The following is a 24,325-nucleotide window of genomic DNA, read 5'->3' as shown; positions in this document are numbered from 1 at the left end:
ACTCCAGTATTAAGGTGTAATTAGAACTGTCACCAACTATAGTTTAACTCCAGTATTAAGGAGTAATTCTCTGCAGACTACTGTAATTAAAACTGTCACCAACTATAGTTTAACTCCAGTATGAAGGAGTAATTCTCTGCAGACTAATGTAATTAGAACTGTCACCAACTATAGTTTAACTCCAGTATAAAGGAGTAATTCTCTGCAGACTACTGTAATTAGAACTGTCACCAACTATAGTTTTGACTCCAGTATTAAGGAGTAATTCTCTGTAGATTTGTGTAATTAGAACTGTAATCATCAACAGTTTTTACTCCAATATGAAGGAGTAATTCTCTGTAGATTACCGTCATCAGAACTGTAACAAACTCTAGTTTTGACTCCAGTATTAAGGTGTAATTCTCTGCAGATTACTGTAATTAGAACTATCACCAACTATAGTTTAACTCCAGTATTAAGGAGCAATTCTCTGCAGAATACTGTAATTAGAACTGTCACCAACTATAGTTTAACTCCAGTATTAAGGAGTAATTCTCTGCAGACTACTGTAAAAAAGAAAAGTCATCTTGTGATTTAAACACATGTGATTATGTTTTGTTCCACGATTAGATGAATTACTTTTTGGCGATTGGGATTAACCTTGAATGGGTGATCATTGTACGATTAGCGATTATGCACACATCTCATGCCTTTTGTAAATTCGCTCCTTAATGTCTCTCTTCTTTGTCATATTTGTCACCTGACCAATACGAAGCTTATCTTGGTACCACTCATGGATCCTTCTTGAGCAGCATCTGTGCATATTCCCTGTTCAAGTGCATTGTAGATGGAGTCGGCACCTGGACCGATCAGGGTTCCTCATCATCGCGACGGTATTTGGACAGCGTGTGCCCTCCCGCATCACATGGTCCAGTGACTTGCACCAACTAGACCTTCACTTGAAAAATTGTTCACAACATGAGTAATGGTCTTTGCAGATGGGACTTCATTTGTACGGGAATGACTTTTTGGATGAGCCAGCTGCAAAGAACAGCTCTGCGACAGCAGACCTTTCTCTGGTATTTCAACAATCACAGTCTTCCTAATCTTAAACCCTAATCTATAAAAAGGTGAACATTATGCATTAACATCATGGTGTTAAAATAATTACATCGTTTCAATGTATGTATGTATGTATGTATGTATGTATGTATGTATGTATGTATGTATGTATATATATATATATATATATATATATATATATATATATATATATATATATATATATATATATGTATATATATATATATATATATATATATATATATATATATATATATATTGCAAGTGATTTGTTTTTCGAGTTCACGCGTTATTCGGCTCATTATTCGAGGGAGTGATTTGAGGGTGACTCCTGCATTCCTCGCACATTCCTCACATCGTAAACCCATCAACATTCATTATTTATTCAGCTTTTTCCAATCTTCATATTTTGTTGTTGAAGTTATGGCGGATATCCAGAACAATTTTAAATCAACAAAACCAAAATAAGGGCATGCTCTTACAACAACACGACCACAGCTCAACCAAGGACATTCTTCAGTACTCTGACATACAAGGCAAACATGACGTCACGGAGACGCAAGCCTATCATTCCATTCTGTTTGTTTTTTTTTGCTCAACTTACGAGTTATATTAAGTCAGAAAACATATGTGTTTGTTCTCATATACACCTCCTTACACCGTATTTTTGGTGTTTTGGACGATTGAGAGTATCTCATTTGTGTAACTTTTGGAACACCCTCGGTCCCACTTCAGCATATAGAATTTTGGTACTTATTAGACATTACAAAAAAGTAGAGCACGAGAAAACATTGCGAAGATATTTCTCCAAACATATATATTTTTCATTCTTAAACATAATCATCATTCTTGGGGATTTCAAGAACCGCAACTTCTTCTGGCTTTTCCACTTTGACTACCCACACCGACCTGACTGTGACTGAAGCCGAAGCCTTCGCTCCCTCCGCCAACTCATCTCCGTATTCACCGGCATTCCTGACTGCTCTTCCAATAACTCCAACACTTTGGTTCTTTTCTCTCACTTCCAAACAACATCTTTAGTCATATCCTTGAGAAGATATTTGTGTGCTCTGGAGCAGAAAGCCTTGATCCTGGATGTTGTTGGGTGACCGACAGTGGCATCTGGTAAACTGTTCCACACTGGCATTATTGCAGGCACATAGGAGCAGTCATACTGAACAAGTGACTGGTGACCACTCTCCATCTTGCCAGTAAGACACTGCACAGCATAGCTTCCAAAGAAAGCACTTGCTCTGGTGAACCTTGATGGAATCCACGATGGAGTCAGCATGGTCTTCAGAAGTGTTGGAACTTGTTCTGTGTGCAGTCTGTACATCAGACCCAGACCTGCTACAGTTCTCCTATGTGGTAGAGGATCAATATTCAATTCCAGTTGAGGGGCCTTGATGATACGTACAGCACAACGTTGCACAACATCCAGCTTTTAAAGATACATGGCACTTGCAGACATCCATACGAGGGGAGCATATTCCATTGTGCTACAGACATGGGCTTTGTACACTTGGGCTCGGCCAAGCGGATCCAAGTATGGAGCAATACTGTGAAAGGGACTCACTCTTTGTCCAGCTCTAACGGCGATGGAGAAACAATCCTTGTTGCTGAACCTGTTGGATCCTCTGATAATTGTCTCATTTCCACCTGCCATCCCTTCCAGTATTCTCACTCTACCTTCCGCACCCTTTGGCAATACTAGCAGATACCCGTCTACAACGGGTATGGGGGACAGGCCGGATCACAATACTCGGTTACAGTAGTTTCTTTGGATGTTTTGCGCCACATTCAACAGCTCAGTTCATATTGGTGGAGTGTCAGGGTGTGCCCATGGTAGCATTTGAGACCGGTCACTTTAGATCGTTGGCCTTGACACATAGTGCCGGATGAGTAACACGAATGATTTGACATATTCATCGTTTCTATATTACCCCCATCGACAGATTAACAACATGGCAGGATAAAAGATGTAAATGCCGAGTTGAACAAACGTCCTGAACTCATGGACTTGGTTAAGTAAAGCACGTCGTCTGGCACTCGGCCGTCGGATTGCCGCCGAACGCTGCTGATTGTGACGTCATCGATTCCCTCTTTGAAAATTATATCTATATTCGATTTTTTGAATCCGCTATCACCTGCGTAAATACATGGAACACATAATGTGAAGATTTCGGAAGTATGAACAGAATATGTTCAGAGAAAAGTGTGTTAGAAGTTCCAGGCTTACGCCCATTATATTATGATGACTCAGCCAACTAGGAAGACCTTCACCAATGTTTTGCAGACTACCCCTGGCAAGACTCCAGTTTCTCCACTGGTGGTGGTGGTCGTATGGCAGCTTAGCTGCCAGGGTAGCTATCATTTCTTGAAGCGCGACTGTGTCGCTGATGCAGTGCCCCTCTACCAGTACACACACTGGAACTGGTACTCATTTCGCCGACCTCGGAAGGATGACAGGCTGAGTCAACCCCCTGGTGTATTAATTCAGCGGCCGATGGGGCTTGAACTCAGGACCAGAGGATCCCAAGCCGCCACCCTAACCACTGAGCCAACACCAGGCTTTAGTTTCTCCACTCATCGAAGTATGGAAGTGCCTCTTCCCTCAATGTGGTTGGACCCCAATTATTGTGCTTCCTTATCTCCTTGAAAAACCACATCTTTAAATCTTAGGAAGCTTCACCTTCACCTTCAGATCATAGTCAATAGTGGTTATGTGATTTCCCACAACTGCAAGCACATCATCTCCACATCCAAAAGCACCTTTTCCAGCAGACCTCTGACAAGCTCTCCTCTCTCCCCCACAGCAGTCACGCTTTCTGGTGATTAGCCAAGTGCATCTCCACCACCTTCTGCGAGTTATCTTTTCCTCCTCTCAACATCCCTGATGGCTCCATCCCCAGCTCTCCAAAATCCAAACCCAAAACCTTTGCCTCTCAGTTTGCAGCCAACTCTCCCATGGATTACTTCAATAAAACTCCTGCTTTTCTCAATTCCAACTCCCTTATGCCTGTCATCAAATTTTCCACTCACAAGGTTCACCAGACCCTGCTCTCCCTGGTCACCAACAAAGTCAATGGGCCAGGTGGCATTCCTGCTGTTGTCCTTAAATGATGCGCAACCAAGCTTGATCCTATTTTCTACAAGCTTTAAAATCATTCCGACTGTCCTGGTTTTACCCAACCCTTGGAAGCACGCCTACATCTGCCATGTCCTGAAGAAGGGCGACATGACTTCCAATTACCGTCCAATCGCCTTGACCTCCATTACCTCCAAAGTCATGGAGTCCCTCATTAATAAACAACATTTAACCCACCTTGAATACTGGAATCTCCTCAATGACTGCTAATGTGGCTTCTGCAAATCCAGGTCCACCAGTGGCCTCCTGACCTATGTTGCCAACAAATGATCTTGAGTTCTCAAACACTTCAGCGAAAGTCGAGTTGTTGTACCGGACATCAAAGTCTTTGACAGAGTCTGCAACAAAGAGCTCTTCGTGAAGCTCCCAGTGTATGGTATTGAAACTCAGATCATCTCCAGGTTTTCCAGCATCCTCATTAGGTGATCTATCTCAACCTGCATTGATGGTTCCTTCTCTGACCCCTCCACATTAATTATTGTGTCCCTCAAAGTTCTGTCATATCTCTCTCTCTCTCTCTCTCTCTCTCTCTCTCTCTCTCTCTCTCTCTCTCTCTCTCTCTCTCTCTCTCTCTCTCTCTTTCTCTCTCTCTCTCTCTCTCTCTCTCTCTCTCTCTCTCTCTCTCTCTCTCTCTCTCTCTCTCTCTCTCTCTCTCTCTCTCTCTCTCTCTCTCTCTCTCTCTCTCTCTCTCTCTCTCTCTCTCTCTCTCTCTCTCTCTCTCTCTCTCTCTCTCTCTCTCTCTCTCTCTCTCTCTCTCTCTCTCTCTCTCTCTCTCTCTCTCTCTCTCTCTCTCTCTCTCTCTCTCTCTCTCTCTCTCTCTCTCTCTCTCTCTTTCTTTTCATCAGCGACCTCCTCACAGCTACAAACAATCGTGTCCATTCCTTTGATGACGACTAAATTCTTCACTCCAGTTATAAATCTCAGTACACCTCCTTAGTGGGGAAACTTAGCATAACAATTGTGCATCTTGTGAGGAAAGCACCAAATTTGGCACACCAGTCGCCTATCATATTATGAACAGATTTGGATATTGGGCCATCTCAAATTCAGCCGCTGATGGCTGTGGCAGCCATTTTCCACTGCCATCAAAAATTTTGAGATGGCCCAATATCCAAATCTGTTCATAATATGATAGGCGACTGGTGTGCCAAATTTGGTGCTTTCCTCACAAGATGCACAATTGTTATGCTAAGTTGCCCCACTACCTCCCAGCTCCTTGCTGCTTATCACCTCTCAACCGTTACCTCCATCAATTGTGATCTCAATCTCATCCTCCAAAAGATCTCCTTCAATCAGCCCAAGACTGGCCTGGCAGGATGGCCTGGAGGTACACACTCGCCTCGAAGCTGTCTAGCCTTGGTTCCAATCCCGACCCAGCTATAAACTGCCATTCTGGTGTTTCACAGCCAGGGTGATTCATGAATGCGTGTGCTTACCCTCAGATGGACGTGGACGTTAAAGAACCCATGGTGTCCTGCACCAGGAGTATGTGAGCTATCGCTGGCCCACCGAATAAATCACAAATTCCTTCCCTAACCCTCAGCCAATGATGCTACCCCACAGCCTTGTGCTGCATACAAAAGGAGAAGAAGTCAAACACCCAAACCCTACTCATATGCAGCAAGATCAACACCACCTCTCCTCTTCTCTTCTCATGTCCAGCTCTCAACTCCAGCATTCCTCCTCAATTAATGTCTGTGTTTTCACCCAAGGGGCTCCACCTTCTAGTTTTTGGGCTCAACCTTCTGGGTTTTTTTGTTTTTTCAATTAAAAAAAAAACACCCATAGTGCATCAATATTTATTTGTGATGGTTTAATTTATGTTAAAAAAAAGAAGAAAAGAAGTTTGACTCACCCTGCCTCCCCCTTTCTTTGCCTTCTCCCTGCATTACACATACATACTCCTCTTTTTCCCTTTCTTTACATCATCCCCAACTCTCTGTTCTGTTCATTTTTCCCAATTTTAATTTTCAAGATTTACACCCAATACTTACTCCTTCCAATCCATCCATCCATTGGGACCATACTCTGTACAGAGTCTCCCTGGCTATTGGACACACAATCCCAGACAGATAGCCACTCCAACCCAGGACACCAGCGAGTTGGCACTCATTTTGTCGACCTCGGAAGGATGGCAGGCAGAGTCAACCCCACCTGGTATTAATTCAACAGCTGAGCGGGATTTGAACTCAGGATCCTGGGATCCCAAGCCAACCACCCAAACCATGAAGCCAACACCAGGCACACTCCTTTCAATGAGTACGTATTATGTGGATGTCACCGCACGTAAAATATCTTTTGGGCCATGGCCTCTCTGATTCAACGACCAGACTCTAACCTCTCATTTACAGCAAATTCACCGATCGAACAGCAACAACCATGCTTGGCAATTGGCATGCATGTATAGTCGATGGAACGGTTCCCACCGTTTCCATGATTTCCAGTCCAATGGGCCCAAAACCGAATGCTTTTGACCTTTTGGTGAATTCCCCATCCGAGTTGAGACAACAGAAGCCTCGTCTCATGCAGAGCCATATTTATTTCTCTTACAAACCTTCCCTCCTGGAGATGTTTCATTGCTACGGCAAGTGGTACCACATGTGGCACTCCGTGCCTCCTGGAAAACACCGCCGAACGGGATTTGAAGTGCAAGGCAGCCCTTTTGAAATTCCAAGGTTCTCTTGGGCTACATTTCTCTTTTGCCAGCAGCAAGTCACACGGTTCCCTGTTAGAATCTCAATCGTGGAAATCTATCACCTGGATTCATGATTCATTTTCGGTAACCTCGTCTCCCTTTCCATCCTCGGGCCTGACTTCATTCCTATGGGCCATATTGTTAATGACTGTATATATCGTTACAAGCTGTGGACGTATAGTATTCAGGTGTTTGATAAGTTTTTAAAAAAAATAACTTGTATGCAAAGGTTTGCATTAACTGGAAAAAAAAAACCACAACACAACGAAATTTTCTTTGTTCGTGCTGTTGTGAAACACTCAGACATTCCATGGTAAGGAATATGATGAGCTACCTGATGCATACCAATTTATTATATATCCAAGGCCAGCAGAGAGAAGTTCCATTTTAGGCAACATGAACATTGCAAATCATCGAAGGAAAAAAAATCAAAAAATTAAAGATCCAATCTGCTGAACACTCACAGATCCTCAAGATCGGGTGATGGGGTGGAGGGGGGTCACAGACTTAACCCCACCTGTAAAGGACTTTCACGTCAGCAGGTGTTCGCAGCAAGATGAATGACTGCAAATTAAAGATTCCCAACCATCCTCTTCTTCTATAACAGCTGAACCCACTGACAGCCGGAAGGTGAAGCTCAGGAAGATGTGCTGCGGCTGCGTCCTCTCCACACACGTGACTCGAGTGTTATCCGTGCATATAAATCGCTGTGGAGGGTCTTCGAGATTCCACCACGGCTTTATGTAAGGCTGGCAGCAGAGCCGACAGGTATGGGCACGCACCTTTTAACCATCGAGCCTGGGTTCGAATCCCGACCCAGCTCTGAACTCTAATCCTGGTGTTTCACCAACGTGTGTGCCATCTCTCTCAATGGATGTTAAACGGCTTCCCATCTGCCGGCATGACTTGATGGATTTTAATGATCCCATGGTGTCCTTGGGGAGGAGTCGGCGAGTTATCTCCGGCGCCTTGAACAAATTACAAATTCCTGCCATGCCCAGCAAATGAAGAAGAAGTAGAAGTAGAAGTAGAAGTAGAAGAAGAAGAAGAATAATAGGAAGAAGAAAAAGAATCAATATTCACGCTTATGGAGCAGCTCCATCTATTTAATACATACGCGAATATGGTGGAAATTTTGACCATTGGCCCGTTAATAGCAGGCGCACACACCGGTGCACGTTGGATCTGTAATCCACATTTTTAACCATTCTCCCTTTAGTGTCGCAGATAGTAGAAAAATCGTGCAAATTATGATACAAGCATCAAATTTGGCATTTCTGTTCTGCAGGGCTTTCTGATCAAATCTGCCCGATTGGCCATTTGAAAATCCAAATTTTGAAAAATTTGAAGAAAAAAAAAAATTAAAAAAAACTTCAAAAACATTTTAAGTCACAGCTGGCTGAAATTCTTGAAGCGCAAGTGATCATCACCAGACGGAGAACCAAGGGGGGATGCAGTCATCATTGATGGCTCAGCACGTATCAATGCCCCACCTCCACGCACTTCAAAGATATTTGATGACTCTGCTAAAGAAGACATCATCCCAAAGGTGGAATCCTATGGTGCCAGGTACAAGAGGGTGGACGTAGTGTTTGATGTGTACAAGAAGTCAAGTATGAAGTCCGAGGCAAGGAATCAGAAGAAGAGTGACAGGAACCAGTAAGACCCCAAGTAACTGGAGAAGCTTTCTTCGAGATGACGGCAACGAGACTGAGCTGTTTCACTTCCTTGCGGAAAAGATGTGTGAGGCACAGACGACAAGCACAGTCATTGTCACAAAAGGAGAAGATGCCATTAGCAACACAAGAAAAGGAAGTCACTGGATGCTGTGTCTCCATGTTGTCATGAAGAAGCTGACACTCGAATATTTGTACACGCCAGGGATGCAACGACGGATGGTCGCAAGTCCATTATCATTAAGGCTAATGACACGGACGTACTAGTCATAGCAATATCTGTACTGCCATCCTTACAGGAACTAGGTCTTGAGAACATGTGGATTGCCTTTGGCCAAGGAGCCAAGGCACGATGGATTCCAGTCCATGAGGTAGTTTCTGCAATAGGGCCTGAGAAAGCTCGAGGGATCCCATACTTCCATGCGTTCACTCGATGTGACGTCGTGTCTGCCTTCCGAGGTAAAGGGAAGAAAACTGCATGGCAGACTTGGAACGTCTTTGATGATGTTTCTGAAACATTCACCAATCTCAGCCAGCATCCAACATCGATTCATGATCTTAACTTTTTTTGAAGTTTTTTCTTTTTTTTTTTCAAATTTTTCAAAATTTGGATTTTCAAATGGCCAATCAGGCAGGTTTGATTAGCATCCCCTGGAGAACAAATGTGCCAACTTTGATGCTTGTATCATCATTTGCACGATTCCTCTCAAAAATTGCTGTTATCTGCCCCACAACATTGAGTTGGCTCTCGTGAGGTACAGTTCACTAGCGTGAGGTGCAGTTGGCTATCGCAAGGTACAGTTGGCTATCGCAAGGTACAGTTGGCTATCGCAAGGTACAGTTGGCTATCGCAAGGTACAGTTGGCTATCGCGAGGTGCAGTTGGCTATCGCGAGGTACAGTTGGCTATCGCAAGGTACAGTTGGCTATCGCGAGGTGCAGTTGGCTATCGCGAGGTACAGTTGGCTATCGCAAGGTACAGTTGGCTATCGCAAGGTACAGTTGGCTATCGCGAGGTACAGTTGGCTATCGTGAGGTAAAGATGGCTATCGCGAGGTACAGTTGGCTATCGCAAGGTACAGTTGGCTATCGCGAGGTACAGTTGGCTATCGTGAGGTAAAGACGGCTATCGCGAGGTACAGTTGGCTATCGTGAGGTAAAGATGGCTATCGCGAGGTACAGTTGGCTATCGCGAGGTACAGTTGGCTATCGCGAGGTACAGTTGGCTATCGCGAGGTACAGTTGGCTATCGTGAGGTAAAGATGGCTATCGCGAGGTGCAGTTGGCTATCGTGAGGTACAGTTGGCTATCGCGAGGTAAAGTTGGCTATCATGAGGTGCAGTTGGCTATCGCGAGGTGCAGTTGGCTATCGCGAGGTACAGTTGGCTATCGCAAGGTACAGTTGGCTATCGCAAGGTACAGTTGGCTATCGCGAGGTGCAGTTGGCTATCGCGAGGTACAGTTGGCTATCGCAAGGTACAGTTGGCTATCGCGAGGTGCAGTTGGCTATCGCGAGGTACAGTTGGCTATCGCAAGGTACAGTTGGCTATCGCAAGGTACAGTTGGCTATCGCGAGGTACAGTTGGCTATCGTGAGGTAAAGATGGCTATCGCGAGGTACAGTTGGCTATCGCAAGGTACAGTTGGCTATCGCGAGGTACAGTTGGCTATCGTGAGGTAAAGACGGCTATCGCGAGGTACAGTTGGCTATCGTGAGGTAAAGATGGCTATCGCGAGGTACAGTTGGCTATCGCGAGGTACAGTTGGCTATCGCGAGGTACAGTTGGCTATCGCGAGGTACAGTTGGCTATCGTGAGGTAAAGATGGCTATCGCGAGGTGCAGTTGGCTATCGCGAGGTGCAGTTGGCTATCGCGAGGTACAGTTGGCTATCGCAAGGTACAGTTGGCTATCGCGAGGTACAGTTGGCTATCGCGAGGTACAGTTGGCTATCGTGAGGTAAAGATGGCTATCGCGAGGTACAGTTGGCTATCGTGAGGTAAAGATGGCTATCGCGAGGTACAGTTGCTATCGTGAGGTAAAGATGGCTATCGCGAGGTACAGTTGGCTATCGCGAGGTACAGTTGGCTATCGCGAGGTACAGTTGGCTATCGCGAGGTACAGTTGGCTATCGTGAGGTAAAGATGGCTATCGCGAGGTGCAGTTGGCTATCGTGAGGTACAGTTGGCTATCGCGAGGTAAAGTTGGCTATCACGAGGTACAGTTGGCTATCGTGAGGTACAGTTGGCTATCGCGAGGTACAGTTGGCTATCGCGAGGTAAACTTGGCTATCGCGAGGTACAGTTGGCTATCGCGAGGTACAGTTGGCTATCGCGAGGTACAGTTGGCTATCGCGAGGTACAGTTGGCTATCGCGAGGTACAGTTGGCTATCACGAGGTACAGTTCACTAGCGTGAGGTAAAGTTGGCTATCGTGAGGTAAAGTTGGCTATCGCGAGGTACAGTTGGCTATCGCGAGGTACAGTTGGCTATCGCGAGGTACAGTTGGCTATCGCGAGTTACAGTTGGCTATCGTGAGGTAAAGATGGCTATCGCGAGGTGCAGTTGGCTATCGTGAAGTATAGTTGGCTGTCATGAGGTAAAGTTGGCTATCGCGAGGTGCAGTTGGCTATCGTGAAGTATAGTTGGCTGTCATGAGGTAAAGTTGGCTATCGTGAGGTACAGTTCACTAGCGTGAGGTGCAGTTGGCTATCGCAAGGTACAGTTGGCTATCGCGAGGTAAACTTGGCTATCGCGAGGTACAGTTGGCTATCGCGAGGTAAACTTGGCTATCGCGAGGTAAACTTGGCTATCGCAAGGTAAACTTGGCTATCGCGAGGTACAGTTGGCTATCACGAGGTAAACTTGGCTATCGCGAGGTAAACTTGGCTATCGCAAGGTACAGTTGGCTATCGCGAGGTAAACTTGGCTATCACGAGGTACAGTTGGCTATCACGAGGTATAGTTGGCTATCGCGAGGTACAGTTGGATATCGTGAGGTACAGTTGGATATCTTGCAGTACAGTTGGCTATCGCGAGGTACAGTTGGCTATCGCGAGGTATAGTTGGCTATCGTGAGGTACAGTTGGCTATCGTGAGGTACAGTTGGATATCTTGCAGTACAGTTGGCTATCGCGAGGTACAGTTGGCTGTAGCGAGGCACAGTTGGCTATCGCGAGGTACAGTTGGCTATCGTGAGGTACAGTTGGATATCGCGAGGTACAGTTGGCTATAGCAAGGTACAGTTGGCTATCGCGAGGTACAGTTGGATATCTTGCAGTACAGTTGGCTATTGCGAGGTACAGTTGACTATCGTGAGGTGAAGTTGGTTATATTGAGGTACAGTTAGCTATCTGCGATTCTGATCGCAAGAATGGCCGTGGAGATTTGTGCTTGCTGTAAATTAACCCACACGATGATTTATATTAATATTCCAAACCATTTCATCTATCTATAATTCCAGCAATGTGTGTGTGTGTGTGTGTGTGTGTGTGTGTGTGTGTGTGTGTGTGTGTGTGTGTGTGTGTGTGTGTGTGTGTGTGTGTGTGTGTGTGTGTGTGTGTGTGTGTGTGACCGCTGTTTCTCTACAACCACTGGTCCGATCTCATTGAAACTTGCCACATATATTGCTGGGGACCTGAGGATGTGCCTTTTCAAGGTTTGATATTAATCGGACAAGTGGTTCCCAAGTTATGGCCATTTATTTTCCAAACCAATGAAAGGACACGTTGTTGCGTGGGCGTGGCCAATGGGGAAGGGAAGCTCAGCCGCGTTCGCCATTACAGGTTACAACGTACGGACTTCCGGAGAGTGATGACTTTGTGTATTATAATAATTTCTCGATTTCTTAAGCGCATTTATAGATAAACACAATGCCCCAAGTTATGAACGTTTTGATATTAGACGGTGCATACATTTCGGTAACATCAGAGTGCTGGTCTCCCGTCCAAAGGCAGAACCTCGTAACTAACTTCTAATTGATTTTGAGAAAACAAAGAAAAACTGCTTTTGGATATATATTAAATATATATTAAAGCCGTATCCATTCGAGAAGATTTGATTATTCCTTTACAGATATTAGAGCGCTGCCACTTCGATGTCATGTGACTAAAGCGTGGCATCAGATTGGTGCATTGAGATACTAGGTTTTTTGTGGTATTTACCGAATTCTGTAGGAGTTGCTGGGTCCTGCCATGAGAGTACAAGCTTACGTAGGGAACAAATTACAATAACTTATACACCAACATGAAGCCTATAACCTTGTTACTCCAAAATTAGTATTAGCTCAGTTTTGATCAAAAATGAGTTACTCGGTTTTGCCTTTGGACGGGAGTGGTGTGCTCCGAACCAGGAAGTAAATTTTTTTCTCTCTCTTCTCTTCTCGTTATTCCTTGCCACGACATTGCGAAAAGGTAAAATACGTTGGCGCTAATTGAATAATTGGGTATTAAAACTAAATTGCGAATAATCGTAACTGCGAATAATATGCCAACTTCCAGGCCACGCACGTACGGGCACGCGAGAGCGAAGAAACGGCCTGCGTGGTTGTTGTTTGTTGCTCGCGGTTTGAATATTTATTTATTATTATTATTTTTTTTTTTTATGGGCACGTACTGGTATTGATAAATCGTCCTGCATCACGATCAACCATGCACCATTCACGTGCGCACAACTAAAAGCAGAATTAGAATCTGGCCAGTTACAAAAATACATTAAAAATACATCGGTATGATGGAATACTTTATTCAACGACTCGTATAAAAGCCCATCAAAAATGACGGGTTAGAATTATTTTATTCAAAATATTCAAAGAGACGAAGATATGATGTTTCGTAGCAATAAGCGTTATTTAAAACACCACATGGAGAAATGTGATCTGGTTTTCTTAATCTTCTGGGACGTTTCGTTTGGACGGTACAGCCTCGTTAGCATGCCAAAGTCTGAAGCCTCGGCCTAGCGTCAGGTGTGCTTATATCTTCTTTATTTATTAGGCATCCTACGGACATAAATGAACACTTGTTTTACTCTGCACGTGTTGCACATCATGTGCAGCGAATTTCACCGCCATGCGCCTTGCATTAATTATTTTTTTCAACGCTTTTGTGCACCGCCCATGAGGCCCGGTTGCGTCACAATCTACATTTCCAATAGAAGGGACATAATTACTCTTTTATGAAAAATGTTTTTTGAGGTTTTTTATCCTGAAAAATAGATAGTGAAAAAAATAGAAAAATAGATCCTAAAATAAAAATAGATTTTTTACAAACACACAGTCGTTTTCAAGGTAGGCCTTTAAAACCCTACTCAAATAATCTTTGTGAAAGGGGACAGACAAATACATAAGTACACATTGTGTTTTATATAGATAGATGCATCCCAGGAATAAACGGTATCTGGTTCAACAGTCTCTCAAACAAAACCTTTTAACCTCGAGATCCTTGTATTTCAATGACAGGACTGAGTCGTACCCCCATTTTGTTTATCAATTCAGCAATCCTCATGTAATCCCTTCAAAATACGATATGAGGAAAAAAAGTGTTTGTTCGGTCTTTTGTATGCACCACGTGACTGTGGGTGAGCATCGGTTCTTATATGGGAATAGCAGTGCCACTAATGCAGTGCCCCCATTTAGGTTATAGCATGAACTTGTAATTTATTCAGGGTGCTGGCGATAGCTCTCCTACTTTTAGCAAAGGACACTGTGGGATCTTTAACGTCCACCAACTACGGCCACCAGAGGGGAGGCCGAGTTTACCGTCGATCCGAGGGATGGCACACACATTGACGAATCACCCTGCCTGTGAAACACCAGGGTGGCAGTTTATAACTGAGGTCGGGAATCGAACCCACCATAAACAGCTCAGAGGTGAGTACAGGCTCCTCTCGGCCTTCCTCGCAGCCGTTGCATTTTCGAGTCTGATGATACACACAGGCTCTGAATTTGAGACACCCTCCCTGAATTTTGTAATCTTTCTATTCCATTTTATGTCTTTATTTGTCTTGCAAATTCCCTTTTCCACATCTACATTTATTATTGCTTTTCCTTCTTTTTATCTCTGCCAAGAAGATTTTTGTGGTTTGAGCATCGCTTCATTTATGGTGCCCTCCAGCTTTGTATGAGGGGCTTCTTTTCATAAGTTTGGTATTAACCAGTTTTTGTTCTGCTGATAAAGTCTGAAGGCAAAAAACAGTGGTTCCTTGTATAACCATACAATCTGCCCTTTAGGGCACGAGAGCATTGCTTTGAAAAGCCTGGTCGTGGCTTTGTGTGACCACGCACTTCTGTCGTTGGGCAAAAGTTCACGTGTTCAGAGCTGTCGACATGTTTTCACTTTTATTACCTTTTCTTAAAATGAAAAAAAAACATTTGTCGATCGAGAAAACTCTTTTGAGGACTGGTGCTGAGACAAGCTTGTGAAAATTCACGTGACCATTGCATGCTGCCCTTTTTGTTTGGGGAGGTCGTGGCCTGTGGATGATACGGCAACGTACCTTGAGGATTTCCTTCATGTAAAACATGAAATTAATCTCGAGCTACTCCCATGTCACTGGGATGACAGATCAGGCATCCTGGGGAAAATAAACTGGGGAAACTATCACACAAGATTCATTTATCTAAACAGTCGCTTGGATCATTGTGTTCAATGTCACCACTGCGCACAATGGTGGATAAACTGTGTCAACACCTTCCATGGGGAGAAGCATGAAGATCTTATTTGCCAATGGGCGAAGCCCTTTTACTCCCCAGAATCACAATTAGGTTGTGGTGGTTGTTCGTATTGTGTACCACAATGAGTGTGATGGAGGGTGATGGAGGGGGCTTTCAGTTGCTGAACAGAAAGGTCATCTTTGTCACACAAAGCACTCTGGGTAAACTACGTTTTAACATGATGATGGAATGTGAGAATGAGGCAAGATTTATCAAAGCAGGAGCTTCAAGAAACACTGCTCGGTGCCAGATCATACTGAATGAGCTATTTCGATCTCTCTGGTACCAAGAGAAGGAAAGCGGTTTTACTTAAAGAACAGATGTGAAACAGAGATACACAGATCGAGGCTTACAGAGCTGCGTAATAAAGTAAGTGCGGGAAGTTTTTCAGCAATCAAACAAAGAAGAGTTACTTATCAGCTACTGTACCACGAACCAAGCACCATTATTAAAACTGCACAGGTGAAACGGTTTACAGGTCGTCACAGAAAGCAACCGGAGCCTTGTGCCTCCTGCCCAACGCACCATGGATTACACGCACCGAGGATTTTCATTCTGCACCCCGGACGCCTTGTTCACGCCAAAGATGTCTCTGTTCAGAAATTTCAGTGGAGTGTATCATTGGCTGGTGTAACACAGAAGCTAAAATTAGCACCATCAACAAATGGATTCCAGTCCGAGGGCTTTTGATTCAAATCTCCACAAACAAATTAGGCATTGAAGTCGAAGGCGTAACAAACAGCTTTTCTCATGATTTATTTTCCCCTCGACGCCAGGCCCTTCATTCCCGTTATTAATTCCCAGCAAGTGTTGTGATCGGAAATATCTGCGACTTAGAAGGGCAGTATTCCTGAATTCCAAAACATCTTGGGTTTCAGCACAAGTTCTCTTGGTTTTGGGTTTCTCATCGACATAAACAAACTCTATTTTTCTGGAAAACCCTCTCTTCCCTTTTGCAGATGACTCCACATTGTGTCGTACAGTACACTACCACACTCTGCCGATCTGGAATTGATGAGATGCTGGTCTGATAAATGGAACACATCTTTCAATCCTCGTAAATCTCTCCGTTTCACCCTGTTGCGACAGAAGGAACGTTAAATATACCAACACATCTATTTCTATGGTTAGCCACTGGGAGAGGTGAAAAACTTCTGAAACTTCTCGGCCTCACCATCATCCACAACCTATCCTGGGCTGACGATGTAGCAAAGCTGGCATCCAAAGCCAGCCGTGGATTGGACAACCGCAGTCGCTCCAAGTCAATCATTGAAAAATCACAACTACGCACAACATACAAGGCTTTTGTCCATTGCTCAATGGAATATTGCCCTTGCCTATGGGGTAGGACCTCAGCATCACACCTGCATCTCCTGGATTCTGCGGAATGTAAAGCTCTCAAAACTGATGACATCTCCTGTGAAGAGGCAGAAGCACAAGACCTGCTGCTATCACATCCCAGACATGCTGTTGAACTCTCTCACCACCTCACCCTCCCCCCGACAATACCCCATCTCCTCCTAAGTACAAGCGTTATTCCAGTAACACCCTTCTAAAGAAAAAAAAACTACAAAAAACGAGCCTTACTGCCCATCTCCCACTTTTGGCTCATCTTTTCTCCCATTGTGGAACTGCCTTCTGGAGATTGTTCAATTTTTCCCTTCCCTCCAGAATTTCACAGAAGCCTTGAAACACCATCTCTTGTCACCACCTATGCTGACCTGCAATCCTTCCTACTGCAATTAACACAACCCAACCTTTCTACTTGCAGGTTACTCTGTATCCTCCCATCCTTATGCATCTCTCTGTCTCTCTATATTCTTCACCTCGTTGGGTTCAACCGTGACCCCATACCTCACCATCATCCAGTGAGTGCACACGTTTTTCTTCCTCGTCATTGCCAAAAATCATTTTCTGAGTTGGAAAATATTTTCTTAAAATAAGAAAAGTTTTCTTGAAACAAGAAAAACATGAGAAATTATTTGTATCCGCAAGAAGAATTTTCTCATGGTTTTCTTGTTTCAAGAAAAACTTTTCTTATTTTAAGAAAATATTATTATTATTATTATTATTATTATTATTATTATTGGCAGTGTTTCATCGCACTCATCCAGAACATTCCATTTTGTATTGAAAGAAGTTCTGCACACCCTTCTGGTGGTGCCACCACCTTTTTCTCAATGTTAAACACGTGTGCAGAACGAAATTGGTATAATTGGAAAATGACCACTCGCTGGTCCTACCAGAAAGGAACAAACTGAAACATTTCCACGAGACACTCATTCATGTAAACAAACCGACAAGGCTGTGATGCATCAATGTGCTGTGTTGGTGCATGCACAGACTGAGCATGGCAAAACATATTGGTACGTGGAAATGAAAGGGAGAATCCATGGTTAGATCGTGTTAAGGACAGTGTGGAGCGTGTGAATGCATAGCGTAGATTTCCCCCGTAATATATATTTGTCTCGGGGTGTCGTCTTGTAAAGCATGCACTGATAAGGCAGCGAGTGTTAACTTTAAAACAAGATAGAGCACGTTTGTTGTGTAAAACCTCCAGTTTTCGAGCAAGGCCAGGTGAGGACTTTGGCACAAAGGAACAACTGCAAAGTGCATGCGCTTTAGGAGGAAACAGCATAGACTGTTTGATCGGTGAACCACAGGGCATGATGGGAAAGTCGGCTGCGGAGCCTCGGAGAGGAGGTGGAAGACTTTTTAGTGGGTCCAACTCGATGGGGTGGGACAGCCCAGGAGATGGCATGCCAACAGCCACGTGTGGCCAATGATAGTGGCTCACCATGCATCAAGGTAGTCCCAAAGTTTACAAGGGCCATCGACACACTGCGATAGGCAGTTTGAGTTGGAATCGGAACTTTCGAGAGGCAGCATTCTTCTCCTCTCTGTTTGGTTGCCCCTCCTTATTGCCATACCTCTTTGTGACGTTGTTATGCAGAGCAGGAGGACTGCGCTGGAAGCGGAGACGTCTCCTCCTAATCCCTCGCAACCACCTCAATGACCTCATCACCATCCTCTCGCCCTGTGCCTCCGCAGTCTTGTGCAACACCAGCCTGCCCAGGCTGTACTGGACCCCAAACCAGCTAGTGCTTTGATCAAGCCCTCACTCGTTCCTCAATGTTATGCGAGTCCTGATATTTATATTTGGCGCCATAGTAGGTTATTTCTTTTCATTGTACATAAATGCGTGTTCCTCCCTCCTCATTTGTCCTTTCAGCGTCTGGTCTGTCTCATGTATTTATTAGAGCATCTTGTTTACCCTTATCCCCGTATTGTTTTTTAATTACAAGATACGTTTTCCCACTTTTTCCACCCGCTCGTTGCACCACCAAGTTTGGCTTAATTTGGGTGATCCTTGGGGAATCTCAGCGCAAGATTGAACGCAGTAAAAAAAAGTTTTTTTTAATCGTTTTGGTCTTTCACGGGAATCTTGTACCCCTGGCTCAGAGGAGTCTGTCTTAACGGACATATGTGAAGTGACAATATTATCCACACATGCGCAGACGCAGCATAACGATACATCACATCAGTTGAGGAGAGGCCAGGAGGAAACCGGTATTCAAGGTACTCATGCCCCCAAAGGTATTCGTGCGTCACTGACGCAGGACAAAAAGCATCAGAGATGGACAAGCAGACACATTATTCACATAATTCTCAAAACATTCCAAACAACCCATTTCATACGCAGCCTACTTTGCACAGGAGTTGCCAGAGCTTTGAAAGGAAGAGAACCTTGTTTTACGATTTAACTCCTTTACAATTGGCATCATGCACAGAACATGGAAGAGTGGCCCGAGCATCACTGCGTACAAGCTTGTGAGTTTTCACAATCAAAGGCCTGCAGGATATGGGAACGACATCCAGGAACTTACCTTGGCTGCACATTCCTTGTGGCATGCAAGTTTGCAGACTGCAATAAAGACGGGGAGAGTTAGAATCATGTCTGTCAGATGAAGAGGTTAAAAAAATAAAAAAAATAAAAAAAGGAGTGAGAAGTTTAAGCACAAAGTAAAAATTCAAATAACAATCATCTGAGTTATCTATTTTATCATTTCTATGCATTATGCGCAGTGCAAGGCAACTTGGTTCACACATCATCTATTTTGATCAGGGAACGTTCTTTGAAAAGGCCCTGTCACACCTTGACGTTTTATCCAGCGTATGCCGACGTATGAAAAATTTGGCGAATACGCTGGCACACGTCGAATACGTTATGGGTAAGTTTTGTCTACGTTAAGAGCACGCTGAAGCACGCTGGCATACGTCGTAGTACGCCGAGCTCGTCGACAAATTTTAAGCATGCTCAAAAATTTTCGACGTATGCCAGCGTATGACTCACACGTTCCGCATACGCTGGCCATAAGTTGTCGGCACGTTATGCGATCGTTGACACATGTCGACACACGTTACTTGTAAGTTACTCATAAGTCGAAACACGTCGAGGTAATGTTTAGCGTACCCGAAACTTATTTCTAACCTATGAGTAACGTGCTTTGAACCTATGTGTAACGTATCTCCAACGCATATTGACGTACGTAGACGTATTTGACGTCTTCTGGATGACCACAGAACTTACAGAACGTGTTTCTAACTTACAGCTACCATATAATGGCGTATTGGCAGCGTTTAGGGGAATTGGTATATAAAAATGGGCTTCACAGGAGGAACCCGTCAGTGTTCCAGACTCCATGGTTTTTTTTTGGTTTTTTTTTTTCTTCGGCATGACGGTGATGTTGACACTTCGATGTCGAGTGTGGTTATGATTTAAATCGTTGAGCGGCAGCCTATTAATAGCCTACGCCACGTGATCGTCGGCGATATGCTGCCGCGCTATGCATAAGTTAGACTATCGTTGGGCATAGGTTGTGAACGCCGACAACATGCCAAGCATTCGTTGGTATAAGTTATCTATAAGTTATCGAAACGTTCTGTGTACGTTACAAATACGTTATGCATACGTCCAACTCATGAATACGCCCAAAACTGAAAAAAACATCAATAGTTCAGCGTACGCCAGCGTTTTACATACATTTTGATACGTTGCCATACGCTGGCTAAAACGTCAAGGTGTAACAGGGCCCGAAGATATAGCGACAAAACACATCCATCCATCATTGGGACCACACTCTGTGCAGAGCGTTGGTGCTGCCAAAGCAGTCTCCTTGGCTATTGGGCACAATCCTGGACGGGTCGCCACTCCGACACAGGACACCAGCAAACTGGCACTCATTTTGCCGACCTCAGAAGGATGACAGGCAGAGTCAGCCCCATCTGGTATTAATTCAACAGCTGAGTGGGATTTCAACTCAGGATCAGAGGATTCTAAGCCCACCACCCGAAGACAAAACACATGAAATGTCACAAAGGGAGATTAGGTCATGCATTGCAATCAGGAAGGGAGAGCATAAAATAAGAAGAAGAAAGCACAAGCAGCAAAGAAACATCCTTATAAATTGGGGAAAAATAAAATGTATTTCATATTATTTAAAACTTGCAACGTTATTTTTACACAATCAGGTGAGTAAGGAATCAGAAAGGTAAATCACTGTGAGCATAATCAAACTGCAATGTAAATGACAATAAATTTTGTGGAACAGGTCATGGGCTGCTCGGATATTGAGGGTGGTCCATAGTTTGAGCGTTCTACAGCTGAAAAGTCCAACGTCCAGTGGATGGAAGGACAGGACACCTAAGTCATTGACGTGGCATTATTAAATCTACAGCTCTTCCTGATAAAGCACATTGAGTGAGATGAATGTAATCAGGCTGTGAATCGAGCTGAATGCCCGTCCCACCACCACCCCTTTGGCCTCATAATCATTTTTGGGGGAGGCTTGTACCTAACCTCGAGCTGTGCTTGCATTCCCAGTATCACGCAGATGGAATGTAAGGAAATTCCAGCCCAGCATTCATTCCACACGTAGGCCTTTGGGCCTTAACACTCCCTGGTGGGATAAAATTCAGCTAGATTACTCCCACGACCTTTTATCGTAATGTTTGATTCATAAACATTTTCAATGAAATTTTGCAGAAACATTTCCGAATGATAAATCAGTGAAATTGGGTTTCAGCAAGCTCCAGCAGTGTGTGTGTGTGTGTGTGTGTGTGTGTGTGTGTGTGTGTGTGTGTGTGTGTGTGTGTGTGTGTGTGTGTGTGTGTGTGTGTGTGTGTGTGTGTGTGTGTGTGTGTGTGTGTGTGCACTGCCATGCTCATCCAGACAAAGTAGCTGCATAAAGGAACCCAAGAAGACTTACACAAGGTGAGTGCTAAACGCTGTTTCGAACCCTTCCCAGAGTTACTCAACAACTATAAAGTAAGACGTTCGCACATAGTACACATATGAGAATCCCAATGCCATACATTCCCCTCAGCGACCACACCGGTTTCATCACTTATTGGCGAATCAGCGATAGCGAAGACAGCAATTCCTACCAATGAGGCTATCAAGCATCCACCACGTGCAATCGTCAAAAGCAGTCAATATATAAATAAGGAAAGACCCACCCACATCTCTCACCTGTGAATGGAGGGAAGAGTCAATCAGCTCTCACTAAATCGACTACACCCAGGTGGCTAGGATTATATAAATGATTGACCACTCCCATGCTCCTCCAGCCAAAGTAGCTGCAAAAAGCAACCCATTAAGCAATCTTTATAGTTGTTGAGGAACCCTGGGAAGGGTTCGAAACAGCGTTTCTCACTCATCTTGTGTAAGTCTTCTTGGGTTCCTTTACGCAGCGACTTTGGCTGGAGGAGCGTGGGAGGGGTCAATCATGTGTGTGTGTATATATATATATATATATATATATATATATATACATATACATATATATATATACATATATATATATATATACATATATACATATATACATATATACATATATATATACATATATACATATATACATATATATATATATATATATATATATATATACATATATATATATATATATATATATATATATATATATATATATATATATATATAGCCACCTGGGTGTAGTTAATTGGCTATTCCCTCCATTCACAGGTAAGAGATGTGGATGGGTCTTTATGTGTGTGTGTGTGTGTGTATATATATATATATATATATATATATATATATATATATATATATATATATACATATATATATATATATATACATATATACATATATATATATACATATATATATATATATTGTTGCGGATTCGCGCCCGCCGGCGTGCGAACGGCCACGTAACTCGAATCGCGGCACGTCGCCCACCGGACGGACAATCCAGTCGTGACTCTCTCGGACTAACGCCGGGAACTAGTCACGGGTGGACCTTTCGGTCTCACCGCGATCGTGCCAATCGGCCCCCGCGTGGGATAGGGTTGCTCGCCAAATTCGACCTACCTAAGTACCCACACGGAGGGTAGACCGGGCGATCGCACCTCGCCGCAGGTCGACTTCGGACACGGGCCACTTTAAGCGACCCGTTCCGTACTATCGGGATAACCGAGCGGTGTTATTCGTCGGCCTCGACGGTTCGATTAATTATCGGGCGTTTTAGCCCACGACCAACCCTTTACGTGAAGCAAGATGGAGATTCAATGAAAGAAATGACGAAGCGAAGTGGGAAAACAGTTCAACAATAAGCACATTTATTTCGCGATGAACGGAAAGCACACATGTACAATTACACCAAAAGCAAATGTAATAGAAGAAGAAACACAATGCAATATTACACAAAAAGCAAATGCAACAATGCAGATCTAACCGACTACCGGGCACACGGCAACACTTATACAATTTTACTTCACAGACGGCGCCGACAACACATATTCCCAAAGCAAAAGAAAAGAGAACCACCCTCCAGGATGAGGCGGGCCTGGGGCCGAGACCGGGTCGGGCCTACCGTCTGATGATGAGACGCAGAGCGGCGGTGGCGCCTCAACTCCGCGGGCCTCGCGGACAGTGTCTGGTAGGGGGTGGGAAAAGGGGCCCGCTTTGTCGCACTATCTCAGTGCGGGGGGAAACAGGAGGGGGTTGCTGATGCTCGGGGGAAGGAGGATATCACCCTGTCTCGGGTCCCGCGGCGAGCGTCTCCTCCTCCACCTCGGTCGCGTTGCTGGCCTCTCCCTGTGCAGCTCCCGGCACCGACGCGAGCACCCCCTCGTCCGCCTTCGCCGCCGCCACCTCTCCACAGCTCCGTCCTCTTCACTCTGACTAGTACCACTTCTTTCCAGCTCCACCGACGACTCTCTTGAACTCCGCCCACTCAACTGACTTTACTGACGAACGCAGCCGTTTATATAAGCCCCGTGGCTTCGCTCTTTCACCCTTGACCCTCTGCCTCCGACCCTTCACCTCTCTAACTGGCTCCCCATTGGCCCGAGGAAAAGTGGGCGTGAATGCTTTTTGATCCATGAATTTGCATATAGCGACCGCCCTCCAACGCCCTGGAGGCGGGGCCAAATCGCCCCTCGCTCACCGATTGGACGGAACAAAAGTGGGCGTGAGTCGCTTTTGATCCGTTTTCTGTGGAAAGTCCGTGATGTTTTTGACTACGCTGCTCGGTGCGCGCCCTGCACGAGTCCAGTATCGATGCCCACGAGTGGCACGAGATGGTGTGGATGCGATGGTGGCGAGTTGTGACGGTAAAGGTCGTGGCGGTTGTGGTGAAGCGGCGTTGTGGTTGGTGGTTGTTGTGAAGCGGCGTTGTGGTTGGTGGTTGTTGTGATGGCTGTTGAGACGTGGTTGGTGGTGGTAATAATGGCGGCTGGTCCAAAATAAAGATAGTAAAAGAAAAACGGCTATCTAGAAGGGTCGCAGCCCGCATGAATGACATTTATTCCCTCTAGACAACGGGTTTGGGCCTAACTACACATATACTCACCGAGATATCTCACCAAAGGGACCTGAATGGTGGTTTGTAAATTTCGTCAACCACAACAATATATACAAATATATATATATATATATATATATATATATATATATATATATATATATATATATATATATATATATGTACATATATATACATATATA

At 44.4% G+C, this 24,325-nt stretch overlaps 1 protein-coding gene across 3 annotated transcripts in view; it reads right to left on the bottom strand.

Moving 5' to 3' along the window:
* The window catches only part of LOC147029242 (tensin-3-like), a 294,302-nt gene that overhangs the window by 188,606 nt on the left and 81,371 nt on the right, over nt 1-24,325 (bottom strand). For all 3 annotated transcript variants that reach the window (XM_085880149.1, XM_085880151.1, XM_085880150.1), the window contains exon 3: nt 19,173-19,210. In XM_085880149.1, the coding sequence (XP_085736275.1) occupies nt 19,173-19,210 (38 nt within the window). The remainder of the gene's footprint in view (nt 1-19,172; nt 19,211-24,325) is intronic.

Source organism: Eptatretus burgeri, chromosome 4 (assembly GCF_056783735.1).
Source record: "Eptatretus burgeri isolate ZD-2024b chromosome 4, Ebu_testis_v1, whole genome shotgun sequence".
In the NCBI taxonomy this organism is placed as follows: domain Eukaryota; kingdom Metazoa; phylum Chordata; class Myxini; order Myxiniformes; family Myxinidae; genus Eptatretus; species Eptatretus burgeri.
This window is presented reverse-complemented; position numbering and strand designations above follow the sequence as displayed.